Source organism: Vespa velutina, chromosome 22 (genome assembly GCF_912470025.1).
Source record: "Vespa velutina chromosome 22, iVesVel2.1, whole genome shotgun sequence".
Lineage (NCBI taxonomy): Eukaryota > Metazoa > Arthropoda > Insecta > Hymenoptera > Vespidae > Vespa > Vespa velutina.
This window is the reverse complement of record NC_062209.1, coordinates 3,767,250-3,788,759: the sequence shown is the minus strand read 5'-3', so window position 1 is coordinate 3,788,759 and position 21,510 is coordinate 3,767,250. Positions and strand designations below refer to the sequence as shown.

The 21,510-nt window shown below is 28.5% G+C and overlaps 4 protein-coding genes and 2 long non-coding RNA genes across 16 annotated transcripts; 3 read left to right on the top strand and 3 right to left on the bottom strand.

Annotated features, from left to right (window-relative positions):
• Positions 1-214: 214 nt before the first annotated feature.
• On the bottom strand, positions 215-1,876 carry LOC124956523 (eukaryotic translation elongation factor 1 epsilon-1). The gene is made up of 4 exons (XM_047512466.1): positions 1,007-1,876; positions 703-906; positions 532-627; positions 215-423 (listed from the first exon to the last, which is right to left on the bottom strand). The coding sequence occupies exons 1-4, from the start codon at positions 1,091-1,093 to the stop codon at positions 292-294; spliced, it is 519 nt and encodes a 172-aa protein (XP_047368422.1). The 5' UTR covers positions 1,094-1,876; the 3' UTR covers positions 215-291.
• A 149-nt stretch (positions 1,877-2,025) lies between these two features.
• On the bottom strand, positions 2,026-5,495 carry LOC124956512 (inosine-5'-monophosphate dehydrogenase). Its single transcript, XM_047512435.1, has 2 exons — positions 4,749-5,495; positions 2,026-4,604 (listed from the first exon to the last, which is right to left on the bottom strand). Exons 1-2 carry the CDS (start codon positions 5,073-5,075, stop codon positions 3,360-3,362), a joined length of 1,572 nt encoding a protein of 523 aa, XP_047368391.1. The 5' UTR covers positions 5,076-5,495; the 3' UTR covers positions 2,026-3,359.
• On the top strand, positions 4,650-9,209 carry LOC124956527. Its single transcript, XR_007103282.1, has 2 exons — positions 4,650-5,897; positions 5,958-9,209. It is a non-coding gene; the product is annotated as an uncharacterized LOC124956527 (long non-coding RNA).
• Positions 9,210-10,191: 982 nt separating this feature from the next.
• On the top strand, positions 10,192-14,437 carry LOC124956520 (repressor of RNA polymerase III transcription MAF1 homolog). Of its 4 annotated transcripts, XM_047512460.1 has the most exons (7): positions 11,067-11,164; positions 11,264-11,364; positions 11,450-12,093; positions 12,165-12,314; positions 12,395-12,676; positions 12,799-12,918; positions 13,022-14,437. In XM_047512460.1, the coding sequence occupies exons 3-7, from the start codon at positions 12,011-12,013 to the stop codon at positions 13,092-13,094; spliced, it is 708 nt and encodes a 235-aa protein (XP_047368416.1). In that variant the 5' UTR covers positions 11,067-11,164; positions 11,264-11,364; positions 11,450-12,010; the 3' UTR covers positions 13,095-14,437. The 4 variants fall into 4 exon arrangements, with proteins under 4 accessions (XP_047368417.1, XP_047368416.1, XP_047368414.1 ...); XM_047512461.1 differs by lacking the exons at positions 11,067-11,164; positions 11,264-11,364 and adding an exon at positions 10,192-10,386; XM_047512458.1 differs by having other exon boundaries at positions 11,070-11,364.
• Positions 13,941-18,274, bottom strand: LOC124956517 (probable cytosolic iron-sulfur protein assembly protein Ciao1). 8 transcript variants are annotated; one of them, XM_047512454.1, is made up of 5 exons: positions 18,182-18,274; positions 15,303-15,687; positions 15,093-15,207; positions 14,846-15,010; positions 13,941-14,777 (listed from the first exon to the last, which is right to left on the bottom strand). In XM_047512454.1, exons 2-5 carry the CDS (start codon positions 15,663-15,665, stop codon positions 14,509-14,511), a joined length of 912 nt encoding a protein of 303 aa, XP_047368410.1. In that variant the 5' UTR covers positions 15,666-15,687; positions 18,182-18,274; the 3' UTR covers positions 13,941-14,508. The 8 variants fall into 8 exon arrangements, with proteins under 8 accessions (XP_047368410.1, XP_047368408.1, XP_047368409.1 ...); XM_047512452.1 differs by having other exon boundaries at positions 17,913-18,260; XM_047512453.1 differs by lacking the exon at positions 18,182-18,274 and adding an exon at positions 17,676-17,906.
• LOC124956526 lies at positions 17,302-19,082 on the top strand. Its single transcript, XR_007103281.1, has 2 exons — positions 17,302-18,382; positions 18,798-19,082. It is a non-coding gene; the product is annotated as an uncharacterized LOC124956526 (long non-coding RNA).
• The last annotated feature ends 2,428 nt before the right edge of the window (positions 19,083-21,510 follow it).

Below are 21,510 nucleotides of genomic sequence, written 5' to 3'. Positions count from 1 at the left end.
AAAAATATCCAGATCAAACAAACATACTTTTGTTATCGACAACAGAATTAAAGTACTAACGCCATCTTTTAGCTGATCCTTCTACTCGATTGACAAAAATGCTATGCTTAATTTTTTTGATAAGTTTATACTTATAATTTATATTTATATTATTGACAAGTTATTATTAAATATACAACAATTTATTTTAAATTGCACGAATTTAAAATAAGTATTTCCTCGTTTGTATTATATATTTTTTCATGAATATCAACTGTATATAATAATAGTATACAAAATAACTTATTTACTTCATAAGAATAGATGCATCAAATTGAATGAGATTGAATCCAATGTCTGCCTCACTTTTTTATCTTGTTGTACATTGTCAAACCATCTAGATACATGGACATATTGTGCCTTCTCTTGGTGACTTAATTCACTCTGCAACAGTAAAAGAGGATAGAAAGATTACATTGATCCGCAGCCTTTACTAAGGATTCCTAAGAGGTCAGAACCAATTTTATATTTAATTATCGCTTTTTTCTTTACCATTATTTTATATAAGGTATAATAAAGTACAATATCTGCAATGGTTTGCTTTGTACCACTTAAATAAGTATGATCACTCAATGCTGCATTTAATTCCTGTAATTAAATGATAATGAATAATTTATTAACTTGTTATATTTCTTGATAATTACTTGGTCATTTCTATATTACCTTTAAAACTCTTTTTGCATGAGCAGGAGTATCTGCATAATTAACACAATTTATTATATATTCTAACCATTGACGCGTCAAAGCCTGTGTCTCTTTATCATCACCAAGTATGTTAGGATATCTCGAATTCTTCACCAAAGCTTGTATAAAAGTAGTAAAATACATAACGGATTCGTCTGCATGTAGATGACCAATACTTACTACCTACAAATAAATTCAAAATTAAATATATGAATTAGAATACCTGCTAAGTTCTTTCTTTCTTTTTTAATTGATCGCACCAAATAAAATAACCATGGCTTACATTATCTTCACAGGAGCATAACTTGTCTGGAGAAACATCTAGATATTTTATAATTTTATCTATACATTCACGATTACACACAACCATCTTATAAAAAAAGTTATTAAGGAAATATCGTAAACTTTTTTCGATGCAATAATATAGTGATAAATTAAGGTTATGTTAGTCGCTTTGTAACACATTGGAACAACCATGCAGATGGCTATACTATAGCTATGTATATACACTTTTACTTTTTAAAGATCAGATTCAAAATAACATTCAGAAATTTATTCTCTGATATAATACTTTTACGATAATACAATTCACAAATTCATCTTATTCTATACGAATAATAAATATATATAAATTAATAATGATTTTATATATTTTAATTTTATTTTTGATTATACTAATCATAGGAAAATTTCAAAATAATATGGTACGATTGAAAATTATTATAAAATAAATAATGAAAAAGTATTTTCGATAGCATGAGTTTTATTATATGAAGATTGCTTCTTTAAGCGTTACGAATAAGACACATTGGTGAACGACAAGTCTCACCTTGAGCAACCTTATCGTGTATTACGTGACCCATAATGCCTTATAACTAACATGAATATTGCGGTTCTGTTCTAAAAAAACTTAGTAATCCGTGTAGTAAACATTATATTAAATGCTGGTTTTTTTTTTTCTTTTCTTTTTTTTTTTTTAATAAATAATTATCATAATTATCCGGCATGGTAATTTTTTCATCATTGGACATTAGATGTTAAATAATAATGGTTTAAAGTTTCCTTTTCTCCTAATAACATATAATGCTAGAATATATACTCTATATATGTAACTCTTCAGCAAGGATAAAAAGTTCATACAAACATTATACATTTATGGTTTATAACGTTAAGTACATATTTATTTTAAATGTACAGTTTTCTGTAACAACATTTGTATAAAATATAGATGATAAAATAAATTTAATTTAAATCTTTAAAATAACTCAAATTAGGAGATTGGCTAATTTAGTTACACAAAGCCGGATTTTAAGATTTTTATTTTTAATATTGAAGGATTTAACCCAGATTCCAAGCTATAAAAGTATTCGTATAATTTGTAAATTACATCAAAATACATGATTAAGTGTAAAATTTTGGCAAATTATAATTAGTCTTCAGCATCCCACCACATTTTTCAATATAATTTACTACTTTTTGATGTAGCAATTATATTTTTGTTCCACAAAAATCAGTCAGATTTTATATTTTATAATATTTAAGTATAATTAAATAATTTTCAAATTCATATTTCTAAATATGCAATATTTCAAGTAAAAATAAAAATTCAATATTTTCTTGTATGAAACAATTTTGTTCACATACTTTAGAGTTATGAATTAGAAACATTAAAAGAAAACTAATACTATGGAAAGATTAAAAGAATCACATGTTTATATGTTTTCCCTAAAAGAAATTATGCTATATTTACAGATGCTATAATTTGTAAATAGAAACAATGATGTCAAAACTAAAATATTAGCTATTTTAGTTAAAAACAAAAAAAAAAAAAAGAAAATATCAACGTAATTTTTTTTTTTTTTTTTTTTTTTGAGAGATTTTCAATTTGAGAGATTTTTCTTGATAATGAATGTACAAAGTACATGTAACTGCTCTGCTTTATGAAAAATTATTTATAAACAATATAATATAAACGTTTCACTTAATTACAGTGTTTTATCAATACCAATAAATACATATCAGCAATTTACAATAGTCAACCAATAAAATAATTAACAATAATCTATTTTCAACTTTTTAGAATTTCTTTGTACATTCTATCAGTACTGAAATGTACTTACTCAAATATACAAAGATTGCCAACAAGATTACTATCGGGGGAAAAAAAAAAAAAAAAAAAAAAAAAAAAAAAAAAAAATAAAAAATAAAAAAAAATAAAATAAAAATAGAAATAAAAATAAAAATAAAAAACGATAGAACAGAGTTCATATTAACATCTCAAAACTTAGAAAGGTTTAAGCTTTCAGATGAAGAGATATTCTTTCAAATTTTTCCTTGTCACAATACAACATAATATACCTAATTTATAATATTAACACAAACTTATTGCTATGCATCATTCATCGTTAATAAAATTGTATTTTTATTAATAATAAAATATAGTAAAGCGCATGAATAAATCCATAACTATTAGGTCGTAAGATAAATAAGTATAAACGCTAAGTGAATATAAGCGAACTTATTTATATTACGACCTAATATATTAATATATAACAGCATTTTCAATACCCATAGTAGTCATATGCAGTTAAATGCAGGTACTTTTGTTGTATACATATCTCTTATGAATTACGTGTTCAAAATAGACGTTTTTCATAGGAAAACAGACTATGGACATTTCCCTCTTGCTGAGCAGAAGACGTTCTTCTCTCAAATTTTAATTCACCACTATACGTCATGGATCTTAAAGTAGACATTGATTTTGCACCAATGTCTTGACATCCGTGTTTTATACCACATAATAGATAAGGAACAAATTTGAAAACTGATCCCTTGTCCACTATTGAACCACTTACACCTTGAGCTACTTTTAATTTGTCCATTTCATTGTGAAAATATCTATCCATAGCTGAACCCTTTGCATCAGCCCTATTCATGGCTTCTAAAGAACCCATTCCTCTGTATTTCTTTAAACGAACTCCATCACTGAAGAAATATTCACCGGGTGCTTCTGTAGTTCCAGCTAATAATGATCCCATCATAACGCTCGATGCACCTAAACTAAGACCTTTGATAATGTGGCCAACAGATTGTACACCACCATCTGCTATAACGGGTATTCCAAATCTCCTTGCATACTCTGCTACTTTATAGACAGCGGTAGCTTGCGGTCTACCTACTGCCATTACTTCTTGAGTAATACAAATAGATCCAGATCCCATACCCACGCGCAATGCATCAGCTCCTGCCTCTATCAAATTTTTAGCTTGTAAAGTAGTTACTACATTGCCTGCAATAACTTGCAAGTCCGGATATTCCGATTTAATGTATTTTATCATTTCAATTTGGTATATTGAATTTCCTTGAGATGAGTCTAATACAACTACATCTACACCGGAAGCTGTTAAAAGCTGTAATCTTTGTTTATCAGAACTACGTGTTCCAATTGCAGCACCTACTAACAATTGCTTATTTGCATCTTTACTAGCACTTGGGTAGCTGCGATTTTTCTTTAAATCAGTTCTTGCCATTAATGAAACAAGTTCTCCTTTTTCATTTACTATAGGAAGTTTTCCTTTCTTTGATTTCTCAAGAATAACATTAGCTTCTGGCAATGTTACACCAGCTTGTGCAGTGATCAGATTATCTAATTTTGTCATTATTGATTCCAATTTTGTATATCTTTGATTAAGCGAATCTTCAAGGAAATCAATATCTCTGGAGGTAACAATGCCTAGAAGTTTACCACCTACTTTTCCATTATCAGTGATAGGAATACCAGAAAACCCATGTTCACTTTTTACATTTAATACATCATTAACAGTATGCTGAGGTGAAAGTACAACTGGATCTCTAATGAAACCGTGTTTATACTTTTTTACCTAAAAAGATATATAAAATTATCTACAATCAAAAAATAGAGAATGGTTAGAAAATTTCATTATATTCTGAAGTTAAAGAGAAATTGTAAAGAGTATTACTTTAAGAAAAAAAAATAGAAATATAAAATATATTTTATCGCATACCTTATGGACTTCGTTGGCTTGATATTCAGGCGTGCAATTATGATGTATTATACCGATTCCACCACACAGAGCCATGGCAATTGCCATATCCGATTCCGTAACAGTATCCATTGGGGAGGAAACCAACGGAGCTTTCAATACAATCTTCTTAGTAAGCGGTGATAATAAATCTACCTCATCTGCGGTAAAATCAATATATCCTGGCAAAATGATGAAATCATTATATGTAAGTCCATCGCCGTTGGCAAACAGTTGTGCCAGCGAAAGTCCATCTTCCGGCAACGGTACGTCTGCCGGTATCGTGTCATTAATTATATAGTCAGCCATTATCTTAAACGTATTCTTTCGATCTTTCAAACTTAGGAAATACTGATTAGTCTATCGTAGATTTTCTTCTTCCAACGTGGATCACCACTATGATTCGAAGAATAAACGTCGGTGTCCCGGAAAATATACTCCCCGATAACCTGGTAAAATGACCGAAAAACATGTGCGTACGCCTCTTATATACCTGTATGTTCTCCCGCCTTCAAGATGGCGCTATAGAAGCTTCCGAAAATATACGAAGTTCACCGAAGTTTATACGGTTACGGCTACTCCCTTCTGCGATTAATAGAAAGATTCCTATATAGTTACGTATTTTCTAGTGGAAAAAGTATTACTAACCCTTAAGGATGACAAAAATTTTAGAGAAAAATTAATGAACAGTCGTCGATAGGTGTTTAGTAATTCAAGACGAAAAACGCTCTTACATTTCAATTGTTTTGTTTTCTTTATTTTATTACAAGTCGTGTTTTTTTTTTTTTTTTTTTTTTTTTTTTTTTCTATTTGGAAAATTAAAACAGGCCTAGTTTATTTACATTTATATTATAGAATATTTATCAAGAACTAATCAAATATTTTATTATACATATATAAAAGAATCTTTATATAAAAATAACAAAATATATCAAAATACTTTTCGTTTTACAAACGTTTCATTTTTCATTTTGTATATAACGAAATAATCATTAGTAAGAGATTAAGATATGCTGTTACATTTCCTACAGGCACGCTGAAAATTACAAAAATCTACAGAAATTTTAATAACTTATTCTTAATTGTTATATATGCCACTATGTATTATCATAAAATTCTAACGATCAAAAGGTAAAATATGTGCTTTATATATTTTATAAACATTCTTCAAAATTAATGTTTTTTGTTAAGTCTTACCGGTTGGAAAAAAATTCTATAAAATGTATTAAAGAAACTATTAAGAGCTCCTTTAAAGGATGAAATCACATAATTTGTTATGAGTTCAATATACGTGAAGTCCTCATAATCATCATAATCTTCATAAAAGAAGTAATCATAGATCATAGGTAAGAATACAACCAAGGCATACATTATAGTACCAAAAAATACTGAAATCAAATGTATTTCTCAAATGTTTTTTAGAATTTATCTTATGTAAAATATTACACACGCTTACCAATGGTTTTTAATTTTATAAATCGTTTTTCAATACATTTTTCCTTCTTATGTTTAACTTTATGTATAAATGTAGACGATGTGATGGAATTTTCATAAATATCCGCAGCTATCTTAGAAGGCATGTTTTGTACGGTTTTATTTTGAGTGCCTCCTCCAGTCGGATTCAAAGGTGGCCTAATATTTCTATTAACATATAATTGCTTTGTTTTTGTTGTATCACTTGAGCGTCGCAGAGCGGAATCCCTAAATAATATTGATTTATATATGTATCCGCATAACTATTTATTTGTGTCCATATATGCGAACATGCATAATGTAAAACTTACAGATTTTTATTAATTATACTCGACAAGGCCGAACATTGTTCTATCGTTTGCATTTCTGGATTGAATTTTCCTTCTTCGTTATAAATATTATTACAGAATGCTTTGTTTTTTCTTCTTTTAATATAAGGAGTTTCTAATGCCACTTTATGAAAATATTTTTCTTGTATATTTTCTATGTTGCCTGTTTTTTGTTTTAAATTATTATAGTATTCTAGATAACTTTTATTTAATAATTCTTGTGTTTTAAGAGATATTCTTATAGGACTTTCAATAGAATTATTTTTTTCTAATCTTTCCAAACTATTATATTTATTTTCCGCTTTTTGCTGGCAGAAGACATCACAAGACACAATAGGATTTTCAACTAAAGATTTTATTTTAATGCAATCCGTATTTATATCTTTCTTCCTTTCATCTTCTTCTTTCTTTAACATTAAGTAATGGCAATTTTTTTCTTTTGTACATTGTTCAACTTTTGAAAATTTTTGATCGCGTTTACAGTTTGTTCGCTGATAGCCTGGCCATAATAAAGTGCAATTAGAATTTATTATTCCGGATCTAGATTTTTTTTGAAAGCAAAATCTTGCTTTTTTTGAAAAATTCGCTTTTATTCGCCTTCGCCTAGATGTAATATATGGTTCTGAAGATTGAAAGAGGCTTTTAATATGTATATTTTCTTTTTGCAATAAATTCTGTTCAGATCTTATTTTACGCCGTTGACTTAAAGTAAATTTTTTAAAATTTGGAACTTTGCTAGATATATAAGGATTTGAATCATTGATTTCTGTTGGCTGTTGATGCGATGTAACATTCATATGATCGTTAGAACAATTAAAAGTATTATTATTATCAACGGAAATATAGATTTTATCATTGTTTGGTAAAGAGGAAGTTTCATAATAATTTTCTTCAACTGTGGGCTGCTCTGAAGTTCTATCCTCTATTTTCTTATTTAAAATAAGAGCTTCTTGTGTATCTGTAGTATCAATGTTCTTAATATTTACTATTTCATGTTTTTGTTGTATACTGTCGAAATTTTGTTTTTCTAGCGATAATGTATGAACGTCTGAATTTTTATGTTTTATTTTAAATTGCGTAGTTCCAGTTAAGTCAGTTATTGGCAAAGTACTTCCAATACAAGGGGATATATTGATGTCCCCTGACGTACAAGTTGATATTTGTAGAGGTATATTTTGATATGTAATTATTGGTACTTGTACATTGTAACATTGTGTTGTATACTGAGGTATAGGACTAGGTATTTTGTTAAGAGGTAAAGACTGTACTTTCTTTTTCATTACAAGCAAAATTTGACCATCGGATTCCTAAATAAATATAAATTTTGCTTGATTAAAATGTCAAATTATTGATTTATAATCTACCACTACTTACATTAGCAAAATTTATAAAAACGTTAATAAGATACATAAATCGTATAAATACTGAATGTATTAATACATACATTAGCAGATTGTAATGATTGATTTTCTGATAGGACACTTAAATCATTCTTTGTTTTAGTTTCTAATATAGATTTCTCATTATAGGTAGAGGTTGATATTTGTTCACCTATGGATACTTCCTTTTCTATGATATTTTTAGTTTTTTCTGAAATGGGATCAACATTCTCTTGGATCTCTATAGAATCTATTTTACTTATATTATTTATATTGATAAAATTATTTGTATTATGATCCTTTGCTAGACTGAGTTTACATTCTAATTTGTTGTTATCTTCCACATTACTTTTTTTATCTCTGTCTAGTTTTTGCACGAAATGACCATTATTATTTTCAATGATCTCTTCATTTTCTGGCTCCTTCATACTTTCTTGTGCTATCTGATGGCTATATAAAATATATATTTTAGATGCCACGAAGTCTGTTGTAAAGTCTACTGTTATAATTACAACCAAAATTAAATATTTCTTATTAATAATTAAATAAATTGTACATATTTAAGTTTTTTCCAGAAGCAGTTTTCTTCGCGATTTCCCAGGGAGATAGTGATTGTTCTAAGATAAAAGCACTCTGTCGTGATTCTTTCGAGGTATTATATCGTTTAATAGATCCTATTGGTGTGGTCTGATTTTGAACTGCAGTTACACTATAAAATAATAGTTCAATAAATTATTCTATAAATGCAAAACATTCATTTTGTATATTGTAAAACATTGTACCGCTTAAAACGAGGATCCAAAGTACCAGATTTCCTTTTTATTGTATTAACTGGTAATGTTAATTGATGTCCAGAAGAATTAAAACCTTTCATTTCCATTGTTTTGAACGATCTATAATTTTAAAAGAATCCCTAAGATGTATTTTGTACCTTTATAAAATCTTATGATAATTATGAGGTTATTTTTGTAATATATCACTTACTGACATTGTGGTGTGTGTACTGCAGTACGACTTCTCCTAGGTGTACCTGTTAATGTAATAACACATGGAGGATGAATTATGTCATCAGCATCATCTAATAATTTGCGTGGTGGAATTTTTGGCCATGATGGATCTTCAGGTACTCTAAATTTATGTCAAAGCTTTGTTAACATATATTAAAAACAAAACATAGGTTTATCTTACTTACCTCAACGATCCAACATTGTATTTATGTGAAACTGGTAATAAATTTTCACTGTTTACTACAGTAAAATATATTAAATAGAAATATTATTGCAATATAACTTGTGACATTATTTTGTTCTAACATATTTACCTTTAATATTTAATTTAAGTGCACTTTTGTCATCAAAACATGACATATTAAAATAATCATACATTTCACAATTACTCTCCTTAATTTAAATAAACTTCTTTTTACTTCCAAAGTTAATGTAACAGTAATACAATAAAAAATGAAAAATTATCTAACCAAGTATATTGAATACATTTTTTTCTATTGATATCCTTGCAGTCCACTTAATTCTTTTTCTTTTGTTTTTTATGAAAACATGTTTTTAATATTTACACATATATCTAGGTAGAATATTTTTAATTTATAAAGATATATTATAAAAACATTGTTCATGTAATTTTTGTCATTTATATGAAAAATTGAACAGAAAGGAGAGTTAAGAATTTTAAGAAAAGAATTCACTCTCGTTGTGATAATCGTAATCATGGGTATCCCGTTAGAATTACTTTCACTCGCACAACGGGTGACGTATGTATCAGTTATTGTTATTGGAAACCATAATGCTTAAAACGATTAATAATTTAAAGGATAGTATTATAGTGCCAAAAGTGGGTACATCTGTGACTTCGACAGGAAAGAATTAATATTGAAAATAATAACTTATATGCGCGAGATAATATGTATAAACATAATGAGATTCAATGTAATCAATTATACATGCATATATATATACATATATATATATATATATATATCACATCTATAATTATTTTTACATCCGTTATAATTGTTTATTGCGTGTAAAATTATATGATTAGATATATATATTACATATATATATATATATATATATCACTTGAAATATTGTTATAAACAAGGCCATATATAATAATAGTATTTGTTATATATTATACAATCATACGATGATACTGGTATTGTAAAATATGAACGGGTAGACAGATAAACAATTAAGACATGTGAAAAGAAAGACTTGGAAGAGATTATTCTGGCAGGTGTTACTATTATTTTTCACTGTACACCAATCATATGCATACAGTCCGAAGTTATAACTCCAGTTTGTCAATTCATACTTTTAAACGGTCACTTCAATATTTACTGTCCACTGTTTACTGCCATTTGCTATCCGTTATCGCTGTCATTATTTGCTCTGTTCTACCACATGACCTACAACGCATATAGTACGTATAATCCAGGTTTTCTTGTATATATGGCTATATATATATATACTTTCATGTCGTTATATATGGTATTTACGAATGAGAATATATTTTCGTTTAAGCGCTTGACTACTAGATGGAGCTCAAAATCTTAATAACAATTGATTGAAAAATATTTAGATTATATGATTATTCCTGTAATCGTCAATAATTATTAAAATCTAATTTATAAGCTTTAATGGACATCGATGTCATGTAATTTTTCATATGTGTGTTTATATGCGTTTCTTTTTTACTTTTTCTTTTTTTACTTTACGTTATTTTGCCTTTTATCCTGATCGAAAAAACAAATAATTCACTTCGTAATAAATCGGTGAATTTCTTTTATATGCGGATAATTTTATGATCGCATATGTAATCACGTGATGCCGTATTTAGAATATATCTATGTAGTTTATCAAGTGCGATAGTGTGCGGTGGGAAATTGGCGCGAAGCATTGTAGAATGCAACAGGAGGGGAAAAAGGTTCGAACGTTTGAAATAAGAGTAGGGATAAGGTTGAAACGATCAGGGATAGAAAGAGAAGATTGATAAAGGCATGTGTATAAGGACGGCACGCACGACATATATATATATATATATATATATATATATATATACATATAACATACGTGTGTATACATAGATTACAAAGCAGAAGTCAGCCAATCAGAACGGCGAAGGGAAAAAGGAGGCTGCAGCGCTTCATATGCTATTTCTGTCACGTAGAACGCATACATTTGTTTTGTTGCGTACAAACGTAAATTGCGTACTTATATCAAGTTATATTTAATTTCTAACCAGTAATATTGTTTAAAAGTGACATATACATAAAAGTATAGGAATCAATTATTTTTAGAAAAAGAAAAAAAGTGATTATCCTTGACGGTGATCGTGATTATTTTACCACTTAGTGACAACAATGTCCGTGATTATGGATTGTTTTCAACAGTAGCGGACGTACGAAGTTTTATCTGTTTCGTTAAAGCAATTTTGGTTTTTAAATCTAATCTAATCCTCCTTAATATCCATTTTTTTGATTCAGCTTCGCGTTTGTGGGCTATTCAGGAAAAAAGAACAGAAAAAAGGCAACAAATAAGTTTCCCCTGAGACAATCAATTGGCGTTTTGAACTGTCTTTTTTGTATTCTTCATATCAGTACACGGGAGCAAGAACTGAATTCGTTCAACCTACTGTTTCGTTTAAAGCCCTATCCTCGATTTAAATCTATAAAGGGTACCTAAGTCCACCTCTAAATCTTTCATCAGTGATTTGTGATGTACAAGTTCAGTGCCGGAGGAAAAATTATTACCTCTACAATTAATTTCGTACATTCAAAAAGGAAAGGAATTTTTATACACCTAAGAAACATGAACAGAAACTCAATAAGTCTTCGAAGTCATAGAAGTTTTTTAACATTTCGTTTATATTGAATTACTTGATTGAGTTATTGAAAAGCAAATCAAGTTTGATAGAACAGAAAAGTTATTGCGCCAAGATGGTGCAGCACGAATGATCTAACACCGTGTTGTTGAGGGATGCACAATAAGTCTCTAGTACAAAATTACTGTTTTTACATAACACAAAGAAAACCAGTATTGTCATAATGAAATTGCTAGAGAGTACACGATTTGAAGCTATAAACAGTGCCTTGTTCATTAAGACCGGAGATAGCAAGATAATTGGAAGGTATGCCAAACAAAATATGATATAAATGTATTGTTAGAATATATCAATAGTGACTGCCTTTTTACTTATAGGATTGAGAGTTATTCTTGTAAGATGGCAGGAAATGATAAACAACTGTACAAACGCTTCAATGCAGAGCAAGGAGTTACACCACATGACCTTCAAGCTTTATCGCCACCACAAACATCTTTGGGAACATCACCTGCTCAAAGATATTTTAGGTATTAATATGGCATCATAAGTACAATCTGTTTACTTGAAAGTTAATAAGTTAATATTATTTCTATATTTATATATTTAGTCGTAGTGTTTCTGGTGATGAAGATGGACCTTTATGTGATACAATAAGCAGGAAAACATTATTCTATCTGATTGCAACTTTAAACTCAGCCTTTCATCCTGATTATGATTTTTCTGATGCTAAGAGTCACGAATTTAGTAAAGAACCAAGCTTACAGTGGGTAATGAATGCGGTTGACAGTAATCTCAGTGCAACTGCTGGAGATCATTATCGTACTTTACGTTCTGCTCTCTGGGGTGCTATCGACGATGAAATATCATTGAGCGAATGTGATATTTATAGGTGAGATTACACGAAGATGGTTTCTCCTATTCAGCAAAAATGAAACACGAAACAGAGCACAAACCTACAACATTACTTCGGGTACACATACACAAGTAATATAATATGTAAAAATATTGTAGCTACAATCCAGACTTTGCATCAGATCCATTTGGAGAAGATGGATGCCTGTGGTCTTTTAATTATTTCTTTTACAATAAAAAAATGAAGCGTATTGTCTTTTTCACATGTAGGGCAATTAAGTAAGTATAACATTTATTTTGAATATATGTATACATATTTATATAAATATATATGTATATAGAGGAACATATCGCATATATAATTTCGTACATTACTTTTCAGCCCTCTTTATGTATTAGATTCAGGCATAGGTAGTGATTTTGTGATGGACGAAGAAGATGAAGATCGTTATTAGATCTTTTATATACGATCACAGTTTGCAACAGTTAAAACTTTACATTTTCTCTTGATAGATTATTATTAATTTCATGTATTTTTTGTATGTACAACTTTTTACATTCAGTTTATAATTTAAGATTATGTGTGCGTGTATGTGTGTATGTATATATGTATATGTATGCATATATATATATATATATATATATATATATATATATATATATATATATAAAATTGATTTGGCTTTACATTTCACATGATATATTTATTATATATTTTTCTTTCATTTGAACAAGCATGTGTACGCACTGACAATGTACACGCAGTCTGTCATCTATTGTACATACAATAGTTTGATTATTTTACTTTTTAGTGAAATGTGACAAATATTAATAAAGCCTAGTCTGTTTTTTAGACAAGGATCTTACCATTTTTCCTACTAGGAAATGCATCTGATTTTCTTTAGAAATTTTTATGTAACATTCTTTTTTGTTATCCAATGTGATGAATTACCTTATAGCTTAATTAGATCTCACAAACATAAAATGTTGTGATTAATAATTAATTCTATTATGCCAATTATGCTCTAATAATTGTAATTAAGCTTTCTGGATGTGCAATATCTCAATATAGTGCACTTTCATTTTAATATAAGTAGCTATATCAGATTTTATTTAATAGAATCTACAAGATAAAAAAAACAAATTTTTGTTATCAAATTTAAGTGTATATATGATAAAAAATATCAAAATTTTATGAAAAGTTTAAATCAGTAGTTCACAATATCCTTCTTAGTGGAAAATTCATAATTATGCTTTATGAAGCAATGATAGTTAATTTACGGAATAATTGATGTCAAGTAACCATTTTATCATTGTCCTTTACTTACAATTACATATCAATATTACATATTCCATAATGACGTATTAAATTTGGGCATCGTTACTTTCTTAGTGTAATGATAAATTTGATATTAGGTAGGCTGATAAATGCTGTGAAACAGGATAAAACATATCTATTCTTCTTAAGGTTATAGCTTTTGAAAGCTATAGTAAATTCTATTATTCACTTTGCCAAATTACTTACCAATACACAAAGCGTATTTTGTATTATTAACATATGTATTTCATTCTAGTATGTACTGTAGAGCATCTTTTTTCTTTTCTTTTTTTTTTTTCTTTTTTTTCTTTTTTTTTCCTTTTTTCCTTTCTTTTATACAGCTTAATATAATTGATTTGTAGGAAAAATCCGAAAAATTACTATATGTACAACATTTAGAAATATATAATTATTTCAATCTTTACTTTATACTGGACAATATGTTTATCTGTCACTTTTGAAATAAATATTTCAAGAAGATATGAATGTACTATAATGTTTGTTATCCAAAAAGAATATAAAATTATATGATGAAGTATGAAAATATTAAATTATACGATTTCCAAAGGATCAGCATCAACGATAGATACATTAACATTTACAGAATTATTTAATCTATTTGATAACGTTGATGCAAAACTTTCTAGGAAACCACGTTCAGAATTAGAATGATTTGTTACAATAACATAAATCCCATTATGAATAGCGTCAAGCACATCGTGATGTTGCATCTCTCCTGTAAGATATAAATCGGCTTGTACATTTTTTAAAACACTTATTCCTGATCCTGCACATACAGCGACAGATTTGATAAAGCCATCTGAAAAAAATAATAAATACTTATAACTTAATCATGATTTCAATTAAATTTTATATATAACGCTATACCTGACTGTGAAACAGCACGAGCCAGTTGTAAACATTTCAACTTGGTGTGCTGTTTTACTAAGTTTACTGCTTCATCAATATGTATTTCATTTTTGAAAGTGCACAGACGACCCATACCATTTTCTTTGTCCTCACCTGGCTGTATCGGTTTACAACTATCCATCACTGTAATTACACGTTATGGATAATGGTTAATTAACAATGTTATAATGATATAAAAGTATTATAAAAGTATTATATTTTTAACCATTATTGAAAGCTGAAGCCAACCAGTCATTTACACCCCCCTTTATTGAATCAAATGCAGTATGTGTAGAATATACAGCTATTTTATGCTCTAAACATTTTGCGATAATACGTTCCTGTAAAAATAAAAATAAATTAAAAAAAAATGAAATAAATCTTATTCATGAAATAAATCTTATTATCGTAAAAATAATTACGACATTTCCGTTACCTTCCATGTTCTCGTGGTTATAGATTTAAATGGGTAAAATATTGGAGGATGATATGAGATTATCATATCTGTCGACAGGCCCAATGCTTCATTCATAACATTTTCTGTTAAGTCGTTTGTTAACAAAATGTTTAATATAAGTTTTGGACATGAAGGTTCAACCAATAATCCAACATTATCCCAAGGCTCAGCCAAAGATGTATTTGCAAACTTTTGCAATTCGTCCACAATTTCTTCCAATGGTAAACCAATTTTACTAAGTTTCATATCAGTCATAGTAGGTGGTATTTGCTTGTTATATCGAATCAATGTATAAAGGTACAACTTCTGATTTGATACAAATGCAGGCAATTTCCGCAACATCTATTTTCGTATAATCGCAAATCTAAAATAAAAGCATCCTTTTTTTGTCCATGCAAATATCACATTTGTAATATTAATGAATCAATATATTATATTATTTTTCAATATTATACAAATAATATAATAATGAAAATATAATTTTATAAGTAAAGGGTATAATAATGCAAATGTTTACATTAATAGTAAACAATTATATTTAAAAATATAAATTACATAGGTAATAACAAATTTTATATTACTAATTATATATTGATACAATACACATTTCATTCATTATAAAACCATATTTTAACTAGGCCATCATCGCTAGCTGATGCAATTTGACCAGCAATAGCAGGATTCCATTGTGTAGAATTTACATCCTGTGTGTGTGCATTATTCATTGAACAAATCATTGAAAACGTTGGTTCATGTATATCAGAATCACTTTCTTCTTTGAATATTCTGATAATATCATCCCCGCATGCAGTTACAATCAATCCAGTTATCTTGCACCAATCCACATCATAAATGGTTCTTGTATGATATCCGGACAAAGTGCAAACACATTTCCAAACAGAATCATTATTTGCGGTAGAAATTCCTATTGTATTTCCGGATTTGTATTCTTGCCATATTTTTACAGTTTTATCATCACTGACCGTAACCATACGTTCACCAGTTTTATCAAAGGAAAGACTCCAAACTGTAGATGTATGAGAAGTTAATGTGTGTATACATGTCCAGTCAGTGTCAATCATGTCTTCTTTGTATATTTTAACTGTGTTATCATAGCTAGCGGATGCGAGAACGTCTTCATTAGGATGCCATCTTACCTATATAAAAAATAAATGAAGACGCGAATCTGTAGATTAAATGAGATTTTCTTTTTTTCTTCTTAAAAATTATACATAAGAAAAGAAAGAAAAAAAGAGAAAAAATATTAGAACTATAATACTTACCTTTTTAACATCTTGAGTATGTGCATTAATGACTGAAGCACACTCATATTCGTCATCTTTTGCTTCCCATATCCAGACGGACTTGTCACGACTACATGTTGCAAGTAAATGTCCACTAGAAGACCAACTAACACTTTTAACTTCATTTTCATGTCCTTCCAATGTCGCATTGCATTCAAATTCTCCAGATCTTCTATCCCATATTGCTGTTGTAGCATCAAAACTGGCAGAAGCAATATAACTACCGCAAGGAGACCAAGCAACTTCTCTAATGGTCCTTGTATGACCCTCAGTTAAAATCATAGTTGTAATCCAATTCGAATTTGTTGCTTGCCATATTCTAATGGTTTTATCTTCCCCACATGATGCAAGACTTGTGCCTTTTGGATGCCAACAAATGCTCCAAACTCTTCCACGATGTCCACTTAAATTTTGCTTTAATTCTAAGCTTCCCATTGTTAGCTGAAAGAAAAAAACTTTCCGGTTTATAAAGTATTGCACTTCTATCATTCATTAATTATTAATAATATTTTTTTTTTTTTTTTTTTTTAATTAATCGTATATTAAAATACATTTCTTACTACTTTATACGAAGAATTAGGGATATTTTAATAATACTTATATCAAAGAGTCAACAAAATAATAAATAGATTATTTCATATTTGACTTACTTTTTTTTTAGTAGTTATCTTGAAACAATGTCGATCACAAAATCTATTAAATCATTTATCACAAAAAATGCACATTCTCCTGCATTTATATAATGTTCACACGTTTTTACGCGTAAATAAGACATATTAATAATTATTAACACGTTAAAGGCAACGATGTAAAAAATTTACATGTAATATAAGTTACATCGTCGTAATATAATATATAGAATGTGTAACAGGTCAATTAATGCAGAAGAGAAGATAAGGTAATGAAAACATTACCTTTACGCATAAATAGTATGCTACGTAACCATTAAATTAATTTATCGAAAGAAATATCGAGGTAAAATAATCATAATAAATTTACGATGGATTTAACGAATTAATATTAATATTATAATTTTCCCAACACTTACCATAAGAGAACTTTGAGCATTGAAATATTGATTATTTTAAAAACATCGAATGAGAATCAAAGCTCATATTCAAATCACTCTGATCATATGCACGTGTAATCATACGTAAATGTAGATGGAAATATGAAATACATATGTAGATGAAGATATAAATTATCTCAAAAAGATATACATTATATTAAAAAGATAAGGTAAAGAAAACTCCAAATAAGCAAAGAGACAGAGAAAAATGCTCACCGCCTTTTGATCGCAGCGTATGTGACTTCAACGACAGATACGGACAAAATATGAACTAAAAGCTCGATAGATAAACAACTATTGCGTCCTTCGTATCAATGTTATACATTTCTATAGGTGATAACCTAACGTCTCTCGTATGTACATTATTTCCAAGAACCATTAGGACAAACGACTGAACGATGTATTTGTCTACTTTTATTATAAAATCATCTCTCGAAAGGTCATGAAAATATTTGAATGAGTTACCGCTCCATGCATTTCCTTACGTTTGGAATGGATTGGACGATCTCCGTCATACAAGGGAGCCATTAATTACTTCACGTAACAAGCGCCGCAACACACAAATGTTTATCTGAAAATCAGTAGTGGGGATAGGAACTTCTTCTCTTTTGTCGCAAGGGCGCGCCAGCATACTATATGAAACTTTTCTTTCACGAAAGATGTCAACAACAACGTTTACGCCAACAGTGAGTTCATTGTTGATCAATTTTTTTATGAATGAGTTCTTTCGGATTTAATCTAGGACCCCAATTTTGTCGATAAAGCTTTATTTTCTTCGAAAGAAACCTTACAAAATGCTACTTTTTTTTTTATTATATATAATTTATTGTAATCGCCCGCGTAGCAATGAAGTAATCGAGTGTTTACATCGTTAAAATAAAAACATCATGTAATATATGTTCGTTCGTATTTCGTCATTTAAATAACAAGTGTTTTTGCATCGACTGACGTGCAATGCAGTCGTTAGAGTCAGTGTTTGTCCGCAAAGTTAATTGCTTTTTTAAATATTCGTACAGACTGTATTTATAAAAGATAGTAGAATTTTGCGAATTAACTTCAGTGACCGTTCGTTAAAAAATAACTCTTTTCTTCTTTTCCAAGGATCATCGAGGGATAGATTCTTCTGCGGTCGGATGAGTATCGTCCGATGATGTATCGTCGAATAACTCGATTCATCGTCGATTCATATGCGACAATAACGAATAAAGGCTCAAAAATACTTTGTTACAAAGTTAAAAAGAAAATAGGAAACAACAAATCGGTTTTCATTCGATTATACTATATCATAAGACATTAGTTATATTTATCTGATCTATTTACACATGGTATACTTAGGTGTTTTGTACTAAAGTTGATTTATCATCAATCCCCTTTTTTTTCAAAGAATACACTCTCTACCAGATCACTATCACGTCCAATTGCATTCCATCGTCATCATCTTCATCGATACTTATGCGAGGATACACTTAATTGTACTGTTTCTAACCATGCATTTTAACTCATAAGTACGTGTATAAAAGTGTATGTATATCCTATGTAAAATGATATTGGAACATAACTTAGATATCGCAGAACGAACATTGTTACACTTGAAATTTCTTTATTCTTAAATTAAAATGTTACATTTGCTACAAACATTTTTGAGTGAAAATTGTATTAGATTTGAATTATAAAACTTTAAAAAGATTTCTGCCTGTAATTGTATCAATGAACATAAACCGTTCACTCTTTGTCACTCATGATGTCATAAGTTATAAACTGGTATCGAATGAATAACGATGTACATACGGCGTTTTAATATTGTGCTTACAAGAAAGGTGAAAAGATGCTGGTAATTCATAATTTCATAGTTAAAAAGTCTTAAAATTTCGGTTTCTATATAAAATGATTACATTAGAATTATTATATTTATATTGGTATAATACTGTGATATAATCGTACACAAATTATTATTTAAAAAGTATATTTCTAAGATCTTTAATTAACCATCGACCACCCAACGAATGTCGGCCAATTTTCCATGATATCAATTCAAACTTCAATGTAGTTTTTATATCCTGAAAAAAATACTCTAACAGAGTGTCCAAAATATCGAATCAGTTTGATTTATCAAAAATTGTAGAATCACACAAATTAATTATAATGCACTGGCTTTGATTTTATCGTCCGCTTTAACATTTTAAAGTTATATTATCAGTAAAATAAATACAAATGATATTTCGTAAGAATCATTGCGCAACAAGCTACAAATAATCGAACATCTTTATACACGCCGCTGTTGTTATATGTTGAATGCAAATTGCAATCAATATATAGTATAACTATTTATTTATTAATGAATGTATGTTTATATTTATTCAATATATAATATGTAAAGTATAATGTGTGTGTGTATATATATATATATATATATATATATATATATATATATATATATATATACACACACACGCACACACATATATAATGTACAATATACAGTACACATTATATATCGTATGTATATGCGGTATTTATTATTAATGGAAATAATATAGATTTATAAAATATATTATGTAAATACATATATACCTATGTGTAGAATAATATAATGTAATTATAAACATATAAACAATGTATTTTGATATTTGGTATAGACGATTTTTTATGTAAGAATGAATATTGATGAATTGCCATTGCACATGATATATGAACATTCGAAAAAACGATAATATTTTTGACGAATTTCTTACCGTGATGTGTATATACAGGATAATTAAAGAACACCCATTATTCATGTTATAAAGTATAAAAGTTCCCTAACGAAATTGTATAATCATAAGCCAGAGCGCAAACGACATAAGAAATGATACCTACTATATATGTGTCATACTCTAGAAAAATAATTCCAGTGTAACAGTTTTGTAATTTAAGTAAAATTTTTAAATTGCATAAATATCTACTGTCACACATATATCGCAAGGGTTTTAATTTTATACATAGTTCTTCCTCAATGCTCACACAATTGCTTGGTATATTACCATAATACTTTATAAAAATATTAATTTTATCACATAAATCTACTTTTGAAGAACATCGAATAACATGAATTGTATGCCATCAAAAGAAAAAAATATATTAAGTGCCTTTACTAACCTCACCGAGGATTTACTAAACTAAATTAAAAAAAAGAGTTTCAATAGATATTAATTATTTTTTTTATGCAATTATATCTTCACGATTATAATTCGCCTTGATTCAAGCACCGTTTCTATTGGTTAGCTTTTAATAAATTAACCGATAAGCAATTTTATATCAATAAAAGAAATAATAAAAGAATGGCTAGACAAAGAAATATAAGAATATTTCTTCAGAATTTATTGCATGTTACGTTTTTCTAGCCTGTAATTTCGATTGTCAAGCTCGTTCTAGCGTCGAATCGCAGGAACATAACAGCCTATTAAACAAAAAGGGACTTTTTGTCTTTAAGAACTGTGAATATATTATTAATTGGAAACAGACAGCTTATTAATGTACATTCATGTATATAGATGTTGGCTATTTTGTATCTCAATACATAATACATTTTCTATTTTGGCTTTACAAGTGAACGTAGTACACATTATATTGGTTGGCGAATCTCATTTAAGTTTCTATTTCCATATAGCACAAATTTTGTCACTAATAATCGTTTATATGAACATATCCTAAAAGGGAAACATGCGTTATGATTTTCTGACTTTTTTGTTTTCTATTAATCAGATAAAAATGGCTGATCTCAGTCAAAAGTACATTGTCTAATTATGCACTATAACTTTAATTACGTATGCACTTA